This window comes from Larus michahellis, chromosome 7, assembly GCF_964199755.1.
Source record: "Larus michahellis chromosome 7, bLarMic1.1, whole genome shotgun sequence".
In the NCBI taxonomy this organism is placed as follows: domain Eukaryota; kingdom Metazoa; phylum Chordata; class Aves; order Charadriiformes; family Laridae; genus Larus; species Larus michahellis.
This window is the reverse complement of record NC_133902.1, coordinates 51477271-51494734: the sequence shown is the minus strand read 5'-3', so window position 1 is coordinate 51494734 and position 17464 is coordinate 51477271. Positions and strand designations below refer to the sequence as shown.

Sequence of the window (17464 nt, the reverse complement as noted above, 5' to 3'; positions counted from 1 at the left end):
TGTTGACAGCGAGGTATCAACTTTCTCTTATGTTTGTATTTAAAAAAATGTAAAATATAAGGAAAAGGAGAACTCTGATTTGCTAATGCTGCTGTTTGTGCTGCAAAGCAGTATTTTATTTAAACAAACCAAAAACTAGTAAATATTTTCAATGGGAAAACAAGCATTTATGGTCTTCAGGTTAACACTATCGGTAATTTCAGAAGACTGCCCTGAGGCCTCCTTATTCTAGATATTGTGGAGCAGATTTTCAGCATTGCTCGGATGTCTGTCCTCCTCTTTCCTTCACTTTTTAGATGCTACTTACGCTTTTGAGCCTGATGGATTGCCTTAATATCCAATGTTTTCTGTGCAAAAAACTGCCTGAGTACTGATGCTGCTGTATCCCCAGCAAACTCCTTGGGCCCTGCCCTCGAACAGGGTCCCCATCAGTTGCCCTACTTAATATTAATTGTATCCTCGTGAAGTAAGGTGCAATGGCTCTCTTTAAGAAGTCTTGTCTTTCACGTTGGTGAAAGAACATTTAATTTTCATTTGGGGAATACTAGTGAAAGAGAATAAAGAAACAGCTCGGTGGACTCACATCGCACAACTGTTGTTTGAAATACTTAGAAGATTTATTTGGCAAAGCAGTTGCAGTCTAGATACCACTTCTCATAGCATTGCTTACAGATACAGTAATTTTGAGAAAAGATAATAGAGTCTGGCTCTAAACAATGGTAAGTGTCTGGAACATGGAGGTTTAGTCACAGTTCAGGTTTGCTTTAAAGTATGTGGTAACTTGCCCTTTCAACCCAGTCTGTGTAATTTAAATTACAGGACGAGCTGCCTAAGTTCAGTGACATGTGAAATAGGAGTTTATGCTCATCAAGTAAACCACCACGATTCAGTGTCCTGCTTTCAGAAAGCGAAATCATTACAGGCCATATAGATCTTGGTCCAAATTCTTACACTAGCACAATTTAAGGCTTGATTTTCAATGATGGTGATGTAATTCAGGATGGGAGTTAGTCCATTTCTTCCCCCAAATAATACATAATTTTTCATTAGAATGTAAAAGGCCCTGAATGTTTTTAAATAATGTGAATATATATGGAGCAGTGAGTGCTGCGAATGAATTCAGTAGCATTTTGGAAGTGGCAGAGCATTGTCAATTCAATAGATGAAGGTAGAGAAGTTATTGCAGAATTGGTGGGGGTCAAGCTGTTTGTCAAATACAGAAAGGTTTGCCTTGATTTCTTTGCATTTTATGGTATTTTGCCTGTACTCTGGCATTCCCTGGAACAATATATATTAGGCCAAGCACAGTATAGAGCTGCATCTCCTGCAGTTCTGATCCTGAGCAGAACCTTTACCACTGTTGAACCTAAAACATGAACAATAGCCTTAGTAAAACTATTTATATGAAATGCTACTTTCGTCTTAAAAAACACCCGAGATGATGATGATGCAATATTTACATAATAGTTGCATCACTGAGGGCTGTTTTTATGATATTGATATATACATCCAAACTATGATTTAAATTGTATGGATTAATCATTTCAGCAGACCATGTGTTCCACATTCTTTGCCTAGAGATAGAGCACATGATGAAAAGATTTACTTCTAAAAACATGCAATATCATAAGAATTTGGACATTTAGCCTCACAATGGTAAATTACTTTATTGTTGGTTCTATATAATTCTGTAAGAGGGTATAATATTTATGTTACTGACTCAGGTAAAATTATTATGCTGTAATAATCACAGAATAATTTTGGTTTTAAAGTTTGTTTTCATGTAATGTTTTATTTAATGATGCATTCTTTGTGAAAGCCAAATAAGTTGCAAAGAACCTGTTGAGCAGCAGGTTTGGTCTACAGAGCTGCATGTCTGCTAGTCAGGTTTAGAAATAAGCTTGGAATCAAGGTGGAATAAAATCTTCCCAAAGACAGTTATCTATAGTAATAGCTGAGCCTATCCTGCCTTTTTCTGTCTGTTTATATCAGAGTGACTGCTGAATCACCAAGGTTGTTTCCTTATTCTAACAGTCATTAAGTCTGTCTTCTAACAAACCCAATTAGTTTAATTAAACTAGACACTACAGTTCTGATCAAAAACCTTGAATATGTAAACCAGAGAACAAGAATGATATTTATGTCAGTCTTTGTTGAAACCCCTGCAATCGAGTGAATCAATTTGGTAAGCTGTAACCCGAACCATCTGAGCAGGTAAACTAAACCACCTGCTGCAGGGTGAGGCAGGGAGAAAGAGCAGAGCGGTGGTCCATTTTGCCTGCCTGGGAAAATTTCTGTTCTGAGATTTGTGGAATTTGCATACTGTGCCTTTGAGCATCAATCCAGGCATGGACCCACGTGGATTCTCTGAACAAGGATGCTGCACTAACCAACCCCAATATCCCATCTGCAGCTGAGATCAATATTTGATAGTTTGTAGGGAAGTGGAGTAGAAGGCGCAAACAGGAGACAAGTTACGCATCAGAAGGAAAAATAAATATCCCTTGATCCCACAAGCAGTCAACTAAAATACTCCCGGTTTGAGATTTTTATTAAAATTCTCTTAGCACGGAGCTACAAACACAAGTTATATTGTGCAGTCAAACCTGTATTCCCAAAGATTCATTGCAGAAGAGGATGAGAAAGTCAATAGAGGGAGTTAAATCCACAGATTCCAGGCCAGAAGAGATCTCAACAGCCATCCAAACTCAACCTTTTATATTTTTACCTACTTTCAGACTAAACTAATTCTTCACATAAAGATCTAAAGCATGTCTTTAAGAAAAAACATCCCAGGACTGATGATTCTGTCATCTCCTTTGCTGAACTCTTCCACACATCCCAATGTTCATACTTGTCATCAACTCTTCCCTAACTGTATATAGGTCATATATATGACCCAGTTGTCTTTGAACTTTCTTCTCTTGTATTTGATGCTATAAATCTTGTTGGCCAAATGTACGTGACATGTAGAAAAGTAGATAACTGAAAAGCAGTTACATTCTGATATTGTTGTTTGGATTTGGGTAGCGTATTAGTCTCACAAGTGCATTGTTCAGAGCAGCGTTCAAGCAGGGGAACTGAACATGGCTAGTTGTCTCAGGGTTTTAAGTGCCATTTCCCACATTATGGTTTACTCATAACTGGGGACAGCTCTTTGTCCAGACAACTTTCTTTTTTCTATAATACTGCTTAGCACTGTGGTATGATATCATTGGGGATTTTCAGTGCGGGGGTACCTAAAAGAATACATGCAAAAAACCCTAAAAAAGGTTGAAAAAACTTTAATGTTCTCATTAGCCAGAAACCTAAAACCAGAATAACTTTCTACAAAGTGTTACCTCTTTATTTAAAATGAATATTTGAAATCTTTTTCTTTATAAGAAGGTGCTATTAATTCCGCGTTTCACAATCTAATTTATCTTCCTAAACAACAGCTCCGATAATCCAGTCCTAAACTCCATCAATCCCACCCCAATTCCCAGCCATGATCCTAAAATAAGCTCTTAAAATGAGGTTTGATGAATTTTATAGAATGTAACAGAGGACATTCAGTAGTGCTGTATATCTAGAGTTTCTGTGGACTCAATTAAAATACAGCTACATTTTTCTGAATAAGTGAAGCATATTTTTTATGATAGCACAAGCTTGTTCTCCAGTCATGTTTACTTCCCACTTGACAAAATTCAGGGATCTGTAATGAACTTCTCAACATTACTGAGGATTAGTAAAGTTCTTTTCTGTTTCCTTTAGGCATAATTTAGAAATTTCCTTATGCTTTCTACATTTTTATAACAAAATAGTTTCATTTGATTAAATATAAATCTCTTAATTGGGTTTTAAATGACATGAAAGAATCAGCAGTCAATCCATTCAGTCTCGTATTATAAATAGCGGGAAATTTGGAACCAATTTTTTTTTTAAATCAAGGCTTATGTAGTTATTATGTATTTCTTGGTAATTTTGCAGGTATTGGTACAAACAGACACAAAACCTTTTTCATAGGAGCCACAATTAATTCTGTAACTTTATTTTTCTTTAATTCAGGTGTATTTGATTGTTTTTCTTACAGAAACTTATTAATCAAGTAAGTGGTAGAAGGAAAAAAATACGCCAGTTCATCCCACAGTGTTTTAAATGTTCTACAAATGGACCTATTCAGCTTTAACCATCCTTTGCTATCATTCAGTTTATGTGACGATCTCGTATTCTGTGGCCCAGCACTAATCATATAGGACCTTATAGGACCCTAGATCTTAAGATATGGTACATATCTTTGTCAATCCAGTTACCAGAGATACAGAATAATACAGAAGTTTTGTTAGAATCTCTTCTAAGGAGCTATGTGAATATGTTGTCCAGCAAAAGCTTTTTTCTTTGCAAAACTTTACTGTGGTATATGGCTCTTTTCATAGTGAATATGGTTGGACTTTAAGGTGTCAGAGTCACAGTGATATCTAGGAGAGAGCAGTTTTATGTTCATTCACAACAATCCCATTTTTTGCTGCAGAAAATGTTTCCATTTAAGTGAAATCATATTTTTGAGTGAGGTGAACATGCTACATGGCATAAACTCGCATTTTTGAAGCTCACGAGGCAGATCAACAGAACTAGATACTATGAGTGCAATTCTTCTCTCAGTCTTGTTTAGTTATTGTAATGAAGATATTGTAATGACTGTAATATGCTGGTTTTCTTTACAGATGTTGTATTATACAGATGTTGTATTATAAATACATATGTTGTATTATAAATACTCAATGTGTTTCCTAACTGTTAATGCCTTTGTTGTTGCAGATACAGCAGTGGTGTATAAAAATAGGAATGGACATGTTGTTGAACTGAATGTAGAAACAAATACAACTACGTTATTATTGGAAAATACAACTTTTGTAAGTAATATTTACTCATTTCTTAGTGTAAGTCTGCTAGCATTTTTTCCTGCAACAGGAGTGAGAGAGTGTTATCTTGAAAGGTTATGGAAAATGTTTATAACCTGGAGTAGATTATATATAAATGCAAAGTATAATCCATTCCTCTGTCAGTGCACAATTTCTGGCTGAACTTATTTGTTGTTTTATTCAACCTATGTGTAAATAACTGAGATATTGGAGGATGTTGTTGGCTGTAGTCCATGCTTGGTTCAGGCCACTTGAACAGGCATAGTGCTGGTGAATCTACCTGATGTCTATTATAATAAGAAATTTCATAGCATGGAGGAATGCTACTCAAAATGTTGACAGCTTTTCCCTGTTACAAAAGGGGAGGACTGTTCAAAAGTAATATGAAGATTTTCTTTTAAGCAGTTGAATATGCAAAGAAAAATGTATTTCCTAGTCCTGTTAATCTCTGTTTTACTTGTTCCTCTGTGCTTTAATGGCAAACTAGATGGTTGGGGATTATTCCTCTTGACCACTAAATAGTATACACATTAATGGTTTGCATATATTTCTGACTGGCAGTAATTGCTAAGAAATGCTTTAATGCTGTAGTCTACATTTTCTTTTCCTTTGGTTGGTGCTGTTGTTCTCAGTGATACCACTTTATATCCTACCCTGTAATTCTCGTTTATCGGGGTTTTGCAGCATAAATGCGTGACTTGTCAATCTTTCTTCATAAATACTCCATACAGACCACTGGCTGTTATTGTTAATCCCTGTATTTTTAATTTAGTAAAATGTTTTGCACCTGCAGACCCAAAAGGATGACTCATTTTCATCAGCGGTCTTTGACAAAGGCTGATTTTATTCCTGGTCTGTTCCTGGCCTTTGTTGATACAGATTCCTCATTTCAAAGCATAAAGTCCCGGATGACCTTTTCTTCCTCGAACTAGAAAAAGGAGAGCAGAAGTTCAGGAGAAAGAAGCTGATGCTGAGTTCCTAGGTCAATGTAAAGATGAAGGAGAAGGGAGGAGAGAATTATATTTTAATGGAGTGTGCGCGAGGCTCCCTTTCTGTAAGCTGCACCCTTCCATATGCTGGGATGTGCCTCAGGGTACCTCCTAGCCCTAAAAAGACTGGCAGACACAATTAAAAGTGGGTGAAAAGGTGAATTTCTGTAAAGTACAAACCACAAAGTATTGCAGAAGCATTTTCCCTCTTACCTATGTATGTGTGTCTGAGCACTTGTCTGGCTAAGTAGAGGATTAACTGTGTCAGGCCTATGTATTGCCTTTAGCGTATAACTTGAATGCAAGCAGCTGCTTGGACATCCCTGGCTATAAAACTTGACTTTAATGACAAGACTTGAGTTTCCTCACAGATGAATTCATACACTTTTGGCTGCAAGTATTTGGCTCATGCAATGTCAAGTGTAATGCCAGCATGACAGGCTCGTCAGGCCATTATGCTAAACCAGTCTTGCCAAGTAATGATGGATCAGTATGGACAGGCTGCTTCATGCTGCGAGTCTCGCCTCTTTTTGGAAAGTTGCTCTTCTCAGGGATTTTTATGGAACTGATTTATCCTTAAGTCACACAGACTGAGAGAGCTCTAGACAGTAGATATCTACTCTGAATTAGATGTGGGAAACTGATCCAAAATGTATAATAGTCAAGCAACCATTTAACAGTTGTGTATGGAACAGAGACAAATAAACACATAAGTGTGTTTTATCCTGTGAAGCTCCTTTTGACTGTACACAGTCAAAAGCTTAGAATGTTAGAGGTAAATAAAGTGAATTCCAGCAATGATTATTCATATGGAAGTAGAATAAAAAGCTGAAAACAGAGCAGAAGACTCAATAAGTTTGCTGTTATATGTTTGGCAGAGAGCAATGGGAAATATTGCTGTGCCGAGTTCCCTGTTGACAGGGTGGCCAGCGATCCTAACAGGAGATCGTAACGTTACAGGGGCAGACTGTACGGCTGAAATCAAAAGCTGTCCTGTTCTTCTAAGCTCCATTGTCTCCAAATTCACGCTGCTAAATGTACTCTTCCAAAGTTAGACACCTGGATCGTTAATCAAACATTTTCCTTGCTCAGTGTCACATCTGCTTAATCACTGGTCCATAATTAGAGTGGTGCTGGTTTAATGACTCTGCAGAGCTGTCTTGTATTAATAAAAAATACAACACAGATCCAACATAGGCAGTGGCAATGCAAGTCCCCTGTTTCTTCCCTATCAAAGGGTTTTAGTCATGGAAGAGTCACCTTTCGATGGGAGTTATTAGTCTGCTTTCAGTCTGTGTTCCCTCTCCTGTTTGCGCCTCTGCTCAAGCAGCCCGCAGAAATGCCAGGTTTTTCTTAGTAATGTTGATAATTGTCCCTTGAAAATTGAACTGCCATGATAAACTCATTGCACAGAGGCAAGGGGCTAGTAACGACTCTTTGTCACTGCTGATTGGGCTGCATTTGAACCAGCAGCTCAAGAGATTTTCTTTTGTCCTCATTACTGGTCCCCTGAAGCAGTCTTCCATTGTGTGGAAGAGCCATCACTGGCTCTTCTTTTGCATCTTAGAGACTGCCATTTTTGTGCAAAGTACATTTCTTTCATCCTTCTTTGCGTTGCTTATTGTGTAAAAGTCAGATAGCCCTACTGAAGAGCTGCTATGCTCACTATGCGTATCAGCAAAAAAGCAGACTGCATTTTTAAAAAAAGCCCCATATATGTTATAGATATATAAGATTTAAAAAGCAAACCAAACAAAAAACCAAACACAAAACTTTAAAAATAACTTTAAAAATACCTTTTAAAATAGTCATGCACCTGGAAAGAAGAAAGGCTAGTGTTTTGTCATTCTCAGATGCCCATTTCTCTTCCATAGGAAAATAGCTATCCAGAGTTGCTGAATTATTTCTTTCCAGTTTCATGAGGTTTTATTCAGAAGCAGAAGAAATTACTGCACTTCGTTTATCCTTTTGCAATGGAATCCTTTTCTGTAATCAATCTATTAGTAAAACAATCTGGCTTTTATATGATTAAACTATCAGCAAAGCAATACTGTGGATAACAAATACAGTGACAGAAGTGAAAAGAGTATATTGTAAAGCACAAAGAATATCTGTTGGCATCTCTGGAGATAATAATTTAAAGAAATTTTCTAATACATATTTGGCCTCTGAGTGTATTCGTGTAGTGCATCCTATTTAAGCTGTCTAATAAACAGTTAATATTCTGAGCCAGTGGCATATAAATGTTAACAGCTGGAGGCTGGGCAAGTCTTCTATTAAATGGAGCCAAAAAAAGCCCTAGACATTAATCACTGTGTGGCATCCTGATGTTTGTGATGCTGCCTCGATGTGTGATTACAATATGTTCTCTATCATGTATCTGAGGTGCCTATCACCATGATCGTTAAGTGACATGCCTACTAGTTTTCCAGCATTTAACAATACTTTATTGCACATTATAGTTCCAAAATAAGTAACATTATGCCACATTTATCTATGTAATTTCAATGTTTAACAAGCATTTTGTTTACACTTTTTGCCGTCAACTATTACATAAGGTCACTAAGAGCAGGTTAGCAATTCACACACAGGGTCTGGCCAAGCTGGAGAGGAGAGCATGGAGGACCACATGGTTTCTTTTGCTCAGGGGACGTTGTCCATCTGGTCCCTTATCACGCCTCTAGCTCAGCCTCTCTAGTCTGTTTTACAATCCTTAAATCCAAAATAAAATGCAAAAAGCAAACACAGAGATGAGAGAAAAACGTATGTAGGGACTGTGTTATGGTACTTTCCAAATGTGTTAATTCCTCTGAAAGAAGCCTTTAGAAATTTTGCCTTCGTTTTTCCCTCTTCATAAAAGCTGCAGTAGTTATGAAAGTGGTAAGACTGTTGTTTGTTAGCTCTTAGTTCCACTGATTTTGTGGTGGATGTATGCAAAATTATTCAGATGCCATGCACACACCCTAACAAACACTCGGTCTAGGATCCTGGGTCAGAAGTGAATCTAGCGTGACTCCTTAAGCCTGTTGGCTGTAGATGACGGGATATATTTTGAATCATCAAATCAGAGGCTTTTGATTTATTTGTAATGCCTGGTCATACAAGCATAATTGTTTTCAGTTTGGAAGCTCTAGAATAGGGTATTTATTTACAACAGCTTCCCTCCAAAGCTTATATGCTTTGGACTTCTCTTAAATCCAGCAATTCCTGACTTGCTCCTTCCCTTGATTTTGGTGCCTTTCCACAGCTCTTTTCAAGCTCGAGGGGAAACTGCATCCTGGTGCAGTTAAATAATAAGTTGCAAACCTGTTTCCAGAGGCTTGCCAGGAATATGCCCTGAAGTATGTCGTATTGTCGGATTGCTGTGGACGATCTTTTACACAAGGACGAAGAGAGAAGGGTTACTTCTTGCAGCCTGCTAATGAGGGGATGGCATCAGGAGGGTGAGCGGAGCAAGAGTACTATGGGCTCATGAATCATGGTTAGGCTGTGGCAGCCCAGTTGTGAAAACCCTGTGGAGGCCTTGCAGCCAAAAGCAGAGAATGAGAGCGCTGGTCTGAGCAGAGCTTCTGGCAGGGGCGTTTGGCGGAGTTTTACAGAGCGTTGTTCAAAACCAGCCCTTCTTGTTGATAGTTCTCTTCTTTTTGATGTTTTTTTTTGTTTTTGTTTTTGTGTTCCCCACCACCACATCTCCTTCCTCTTTTCATGGGAAACTCAGTGCAGCATCTTAATGCAATTACAGTTCCTTTGTTGATTAATGTAGATTTAATTGCAAGAGTAGTTCACGTGCTTATATTTTAAGAGCCTTGTGTAAAAGATTAATGAAAGGGTGAATAATGGTAAATACATTAAACAACATTATATAACCACATAAATATTAGTAATTTTTGCAACACTGGACATTTTAATGACCCAGACATGTTGTAAATAGGTGGTTATGAACATTGTAACATTATCTCTGCTCTTCCATGCTCCTCTTAAATGTTAAATAACCCCCTCAGCAAAACGTTTTCAGTATAGGGGGTTTTATGAGTCAGGGTTTATTGTTGCAGCACACCACTATGAATAGAGATGGGAAAGTCCGACGGATGGAAGGGTTTGCAGTCACTGTGGTTTGGTGGTGGCCATTGGTTTTTGTCCAAATGAAGGAGGTTTCAACATACAAAATGCAGGGGACAGTACTCCAAAATTTCAGGTTAGGGTAGCTCTGTGTGGGATCTCTCTAAATAATAGTCTTGATGAGATCATTCCTCGATATAGAAAACAGTTAAGGGTTAACTATATCAAAGATGGGGAATGGCAGGGAGAAAATTATGTGATCTACTGGCTAGAGGTTATTTTCTACTAGGGAGGCAATGATGCGAGGCTCCGGTGAGCTGCACAGATCTGTTCATGTCTTTTTTATGTCCTACAGTCACCTCCTCATGTGTGTGAAAGTATTTTGGGACTACATGAGGAGTTTCAGGTGGGTTTGGGGAATTTGGTTTGTTTTTTTGAGAACCACCCATCCAGGATGGCCCCCACCCATAGGGTAGAGTTCAGCTTAGATCATGTTTTAAAGCCACACTCATCTTTTACACTGGATAGGAAACCTGAGGGTTAACAGTTACAGCACATAGCATTGCAGCATGTTTGGATCTAGATTAAATGCCCAGATGACACAAGAAATGTAACCTTGGAAACCCAAGTTTTTCAACATTCTAGTTATCGTGCATTTTCCTAATTACAACCTGACTCCCTTCTCAGAGGTCTCCTGTTTTTACTGCTACGAGGCTTCCTCTTCCGCTAGGCTCCACTCTCAGTTGCTCTCCCATCTATCCTCCCCATGGTCCATCTTCTCCTTTCAGTCGCAGCAGTGGTAATGGAAGGAAAATCCCATCGTTCCCTTGATTGCTGCTACCACCTGAGGAAACGGCTACGTGCCAAATGCCTTCTCATTTTGGAGCTAGTGTAATTCTGTCCCATCTGATTCCTGTTCTGCATTGCCATTTGGTCAATGCCTGTCTGATAATTTGAGCTGAATACCTATGAATGCTAACGAACTCCCATACATCAGTGTTTAGTTATACCATTAGGTTAAAATTCTGATACAGATGTAGATATGTAATACAGAGAGATTTATAATTTCCTAAGTAGTAGTATTGCCACCAGGCTTTAAAGTAACATTCTAGAGGTCTTGAAATATTTTGTCCTGGATGAATAACAAAAAATTTTAAAGTCTAAATGTGTGTAAATTGAGCACTAAACAATAATTGGAGAAGGATAATAATAGGAGTGTGGAAGATGTAAGTTTCTGGGAAAAGTAGAAGTACAGGGAACTGAAACAGAAGGAGGGGTAAAACTAAAGGAAAAAACCCAACAACAACAAAGGAAACTCCACAAAAGTGAAAATTTCCTCTAATCGGTTTTAACTGTGATGTATTATTTCACTTAAAACTAGACAACTTGAAACTATGAAAAAAGAGTACTATGAAGTGTCTGACAGATGTTACGGATACGTTCTTATAGCTCTGGGCTACACTATATTATAGGTAACTTCCATCTGTCAGCTCTATGGTATATTTTTGAAAGACTATGAATAAGGCACTGATTTAAATGTTACAGTAGTTAAAATCCACAAAAATAGTAAACACAACATTTTATAGTAGGTGAAAGAGTAGAGCAAAGATGAAGGGAGTAGCCAGTATGTCAATAATTCAGAACCAGGCTTTAGGAAAAGAGAAGAAATAAAAGGGAGCTGATACTGAGAGGCCCTTGCTGAGGATGCAGAACTTAAACCCAGCTTAAAACTTCTCTTAAACATAATCATAGCAGGCATTTCTGTTAACAGCAAAACACACATAAAATGCAAAATGAAAAAAAAAATTCATGCACAATATTGACAATGGAAATCAAATTTGAGAATATATTGTTCATCAGAATTTTGTTTTCCATTTTAATCATCCATATGGAAAGGTGGAAGAAAAGCCAGTTGTGGGTGGGTGGGTGCTCCTTTATATTTATTTGTTGCAGAATTGGTTTTTCTTTTGCTTTCAGTCTTACTGTCTCAAGCTGTTCTCATCTTCTTTTCCTTCCATGCAAAACTATGATTAGCCAGACATAATTGGAATGTGGGTGAAGGAAGGAAGCTGGAAAGCTGAAGGGCAAAAGGCTGTTTAAATGCACTGTGTCCTTTTGCCTCTGTTTGGCTTTTATCTTTGCGATCTATGGCGACAGTGAGACTAGCAGTCTTTGCTTGTCCATGGGATCGTCACATCAGGCATCACTGTCCAGGAGAAGAATTAAAACTCTTATCACATGAGGTATTTCAAAGAAACCTAGAAATGCAATGTTTAATATGGTTAGATCTAATTATACAGTCAGTGGGGGTTTTGGTTGGGTGAGGAATGCGAGATTAGATATAGGATCATTCTTTTATGTCTGAAGAAGTGAAATGATGTCAAATTCAGCTGTATAGGAAAAAACAGATGACAGATTCATGAATTAAGAAGGGAAGACAGTGTACCGGTCTTTAAAAATATTTTTTTTTTTAGTTTGGAATAATGCAACAGTGTGAAATGTAGCTAATTTAGGGATTCTGGCAATTTATCTAGTCTAAGTGTTTTCTAGTTGCATACAGCTGGTGGTTTTCTTAGGGATTTTAAGTCTTGATGTGTTTAGGTAGAAGTGACGGATATTAGGGACATAAGGAAATTACCTTCACTTTTTCCTTCTCTTTTGCCTTTCCTCTGTCGTGGTTTGGAAGGGGGATAAGCGTATATATGGAGTGCAGAGTGCAGCACTGCGTTGGGTTACCCCCAGTCTCCTAACTAGCTGAGACTGTGCAGTGATGCAGAGGGAAACTAGCCCTCCTTCTGCATCCGGGGACTGTGCCTCATTAGCCATCTATATTTCTCCCTGTTTCAGAGCTTATTTGTCCAGAGCTACCTTTCTTAGAGATCAAGCACAGATAAACCGTAGAGGCATGGTCATAAGGGACAGCATTTAGGTCTGTCTTCCTGAACGAAGGCTCGGCAGCTCCTGATAAAGCAAGAAGCTTGAAAAGAGTCAGATATGCAGATGTGCTAGCGGAACAAGCATCCTCCAGATTTTTGATAACAAGATACCCAAGGTTCTTTAATTCCCAATATGATATTTTTCCAACACTTTCTTTAAAACTCAAAAATACATTATCCTGAGAAGAGAACAAATCCTTGGGGCCAGAATCTTCACAAACTTCTTTTTAATGAATAAATATATCTAATCCCTGTAGCAAATGTCCCAATAGACAATCTCCCAAGGGCTTGAGTGGCATATGTCTCACCTCCTACAGCAGGGACTGAAACTTTCTTTTAAGCCCATCACCAGCTGATCTTATCTCCTCCATCATAGAGTCAGGCATCTGTTGGTTGATGAAATACCTTAGATGTGTTTATGTGGAAAAAACCGAAATCTGTCTTTTTTTAGTGAACTCAATGATTGTGAGCGTACTTGCTGTATTAGGCAGGAGGAGTGAGTCAGGTAATTTTTTTTTTCCTGTTGTTAATCTAGAAGGGCTTCTTCTGTATATACAAGTAGACTGTTTTCTGAATTTATTGCCAAAATTGTGCTTGTCTTTACCAAAAAATACCCCAGCAGAACTCTAAGGAAATTTAAATCACTTTCAGTGACTTTAAGTCACTTAAATCTCTCTGAAATTCTATTAGAGTTAAATTTCCTTAAAGGCTTGATTTTAAATCCAACTTAAAAAAATGGGTTAATTATGTTTTTATGATAATTTAAAGAAATCAGCATTGCTATCAGCTTTGGCAATGAACATGTGATTTCTGCTGGTCTAATTTTTATTTTCTTGTTTCTTAAGTGAAACATTAAAAAGTATGAAACAGCTTTATGCTCCTTTTCACAAGAATAATGCTGTTATACTAACAAAAAGAAAACTATTTTGCCAAAACCATTACCTGCAAACAAGAGATTATAGCTTATTGGCATTGTATGTACACGATGTGTCTGAGGTATTTCTGGAGGCAAACAGAATTTTGCAGATGAGCGCAAACTGAATAAACAAGGTCATCTTCAGCAGGATTCAAATGATTTTAAATGCCAAATCCACAAGACTCAGTACTTGAATATAGACTATCCAAGCTGTATAGCGAGTAGCTCTTGCTGGTGTTGCCTTGAAATGCCAATAGCTTGCAGCTGAGCTACTCAGGTGTTTGCATTAAGTGCATCATTACTTTTGTGGTGGCATAATCAGTGACTGAAGATTCTTACTAAATGCATGAAATGGTGAGCACCACACCCCCTGAGAATGAATTTGGAAAGCTGCCTGGGTTATATATTGCTGAAGATTGAGGTAGTGGGGCAATAATTAATAAACTGCTAGAAAGCAGAGAAATTTCACATCTAAAAATGTTTTCAATGATGTGCTAAGAAAAGGGAATGTTATTCATAGATCAACATTAACATAGTCTCTGCTTAAAGTTGGTGAACTCACAAAAGGTAGTTTGAGCACAGTAGAAATGTGTTCTGAATGCTTTGTAGATACAAAAGGATGCTTTTAGATTTTATTTTCTCTTCTGTCGTCAAGACTGCAGATTTATCTTCTAACTTTTGATACTGTCATGCTCTTGCATCAAGCTATTACACAGTTTATCTTCAAAACTAATTTTTTCCCTTTGATTTCTTTGGATAGCCTGATTCTAATTATATTATCCGGGAACCCGAGTTTAATCTGTATATCAAAATGTAGCATCTTTTCAGTTTATTGGAAGACTAGCTTTTTTTTTTTTTTTTTTTTTTTTAGGGATAACTACTTAGCTGTTCTGAATATTTAGTTTGTGTACCCTAAACTTCTGTCAAATTCATTAGCTCAGCAGTGGGATTAGGCTAAACAAGAAGAAAAATAAGGGAAAGCCTTCCTTTGAATAGTGGATAGATCTTGTTTTGCATAGCTACTTTTTTGTTTTCTTTCATCTTGTACCTTTGCAATTCTGTTATTTTTTCTGTCCTACTTTTTCTGTTCTTATCTGTATTTTTCATTTCTTCACCCTTTTCCTTTCATTCTGCAAATAGATGTTTGGAGATTCATTTAAAATTATTTCCTTCAGTGCCCTTTAAAGCACATTCTTATCTTCCTCATACATTAGATGCATTAAATTATTTCTGACATCAACATTACCCCTCGATTAAATTACAGCCCTGAATTCAATTGGGCGTCATGTAGTCAGGGATAGATATAAAGCAATATTAGTTTTATAATGCTACCTTATGTTTCACTTTACTCTCCACTAAGCATTTTCTTTCTTATAAGAAAGAGTTTTTCTTTAGTGCAGGTTGTCTTGCAAAATGTTTATGTGTGTGGTGTTTAAAGAAAAGCAGCACCCCTATTCTTTTTCTTGTACGTTCTCGTTAGGCCTAACCTAGTGATGCATCTCCCTTATAACCGTTCCTGAAGTACACACCAACCAAAGTGTCTCCCTTCATCCTCTGTAAATGAATTGGTTATAGTTGTTATCCTCGAGCTTAGTGCTTGCAGTCATGATATAAAACTCATCAGCTTCTTAACTGGTATTTAGTGTTGAAGCCAGATTCATCTGTTGCTATTGTACTGATAGCAGCAAATTAGGCGAAGAATTATTTGAGTCCTCCTTTTGTTAAAGTGGTGTAGGTGTTGTAAACCAGATCTGTCATATGAACGGGAAGTTCTTAAATTACCTATAAGAAAACCTGGAAAAAATTATCCTCCTTTTCGCAAGCTCACTTTTATTCTTACTTCCTTTTAGGTAACATTCAAAGCATCAAGATACTCAGTTTCACCAGACTTAAGATTTGTTCTTCTTGCGTATGATGTTAAACAGGTAAGCCAACTATTCGTAATCAAAGAGCCTTTAAATTAAAGCTCTGAAACCCTTGTTGTTTTGTTATTTCATCTGCAATGCCACATAATATAATGTGATTCATGTACTGGATTTCCCAAAACCTTCTGATGAAATGATGGTGAATTGTGTATTTCGGTGCGTACAGAAATACTGCGAGGTTCTCAGTTGAGGTAAATTACCGTGGCTTCTCTGAAATGGCATGCGGGTTTTTGTAGTACAGGTTTCATAACCCTTAAACTGTTCTGTTACGACCTGATTGTTTGAAAGCCTATCTTTTGATATTCCTTCCTGTTTTAAACAGTTGTACGTGTAATTTATGGACTATATTAACAAAAAGATCTAGGCTGATTCAAGTCATGGAAATTTTATTATTGTCTTCAGTAGTCTGAAACCTGATGGTCTGAAGGTCTCTTGGACTATATAATGCAGTGTATTCTTTGTTTCTCGTAGTGGTTATTCAAGCAAGTTTGGGTTGTTTGGTTTTTTATTTTTGAACAGGAAAATATACAAATACCTGTGACCTTAATATCAGAAGTTAATGTTCAGAAATGATAAAAGTTTATATTTTTTTATCACTTTATACAACAGTATAGAAGTTTACTTATTGTTATGTGTTGGTAACTGATAATGCAATAGCTGTGCGTAGTGGATTGAAATTCTTAGAACAAAAAAAATATTAATTTCCAGTCAGTATACAAACCTTTCTGGTCTCCTGGTAACATTGCTCTATTGATCTGTATACCTGCAGCTTTAATAATTATATCTGCAAACCTGAAAATGTGCTGAAAGGTGATCTGAAGTATTCTAAAAGTGTTGATGTAAAATGATTTGTTTACTTGGGACTAGATTCAAGTAGGTGTTCTTCTGCTAATTCTAGTGGATTCTGGATCAGGCTTTTTTTACAGTACGTGTTGACCAATAAACCAAGAAAGCGCTGCTTTTGTTCAGTTCAGTGTTTTTTTTTGTTGTGGAGGGTTCCAGTTTTATTCCTGTCTGGAAAATATTTGCTCCTTGCTGTTTACCTTCTTGATTGCTTCTTTTTGTGTGAAAGACTTTAATAATCCCTTATACTGTCTTAATTTCCTCGTTTGATGTACTGAAGTTTTAATTTTGGATGTGTTTATTTGTTTGGGATTTTCTTACTGTTTGCATTTATAGCTGATATAGAAATACAGACAAACATGAAAATATCCATCACACTTTATTACATTGAAATGTAGTAACATCAGGGATTAATCCCTGCCCCACAGTAACGATGGTCCATTGGCATGCAAATTGCTCTCAATGCATGATGAATATATCACTTTCCATATTTCATTCTTGGTTTTGTTGCAAAAAGAAACTTTTCCTGCCTTTAACAGTCCAGTTGCTGGTAGTTCCTTAGAGGGATGATGTTTGCAGCATTTACATTTTGCGTCTAGCCATTTCCTTTGCTGAAGTATAGCGAGAAGAAGTTATTAAAATGAGAAATGAATGGGGTTTGGCAAACAGTTTGTGGTGGTCGTCCTGGATGGCTTTGGATGAGGCTTGTGATGCTTACTTTTAAGTGCTCCACTTGGGCTCACGGCTTTCAAACCAAAAACATACTGTGATTCTTGCATCCTCTAGAAGTGGTGGTGACGGTGCTAAAAGTGGTTAATAGCTGGATGTTGTCAGCTGGATCCTCAGTTGATATAAGTAATAATAATGCTATTGAAGTCTGTTACCTCCTGAGAAG

At 37.2% G+C, this 17464-nt stretch overlaps 1 protein-coding gene across 3 annotated transcripts in view; it reads left to right on the top strand.

The window, feature by feature from the left end:
• DPP10 (dipeptidyl peptidase like 10) overlaps nucleotides 1-17464 on the top strand; it is a 543420-nt gene that overhangs the window by 384619 nt on the left and 141337 nt on the right. For all 3 annotated transcript variants that reach the window (XM_074594714.1, XM_074594712.1, XM_074594713.1), the window contains exons 4-5: nucleotides 4798-4892; nucleotides 15652-15726. In XM_074594714.1, coding sequence (XP_074450815.1) covers nucleotides 4798-4892; nucleotides 15652-15726 — 170 coding nt within the window. The remainder of the gene's footprint in view (nucleotides 1-4797; nucleotides 4893-15651; nucleotides 15727-17464) is intronic.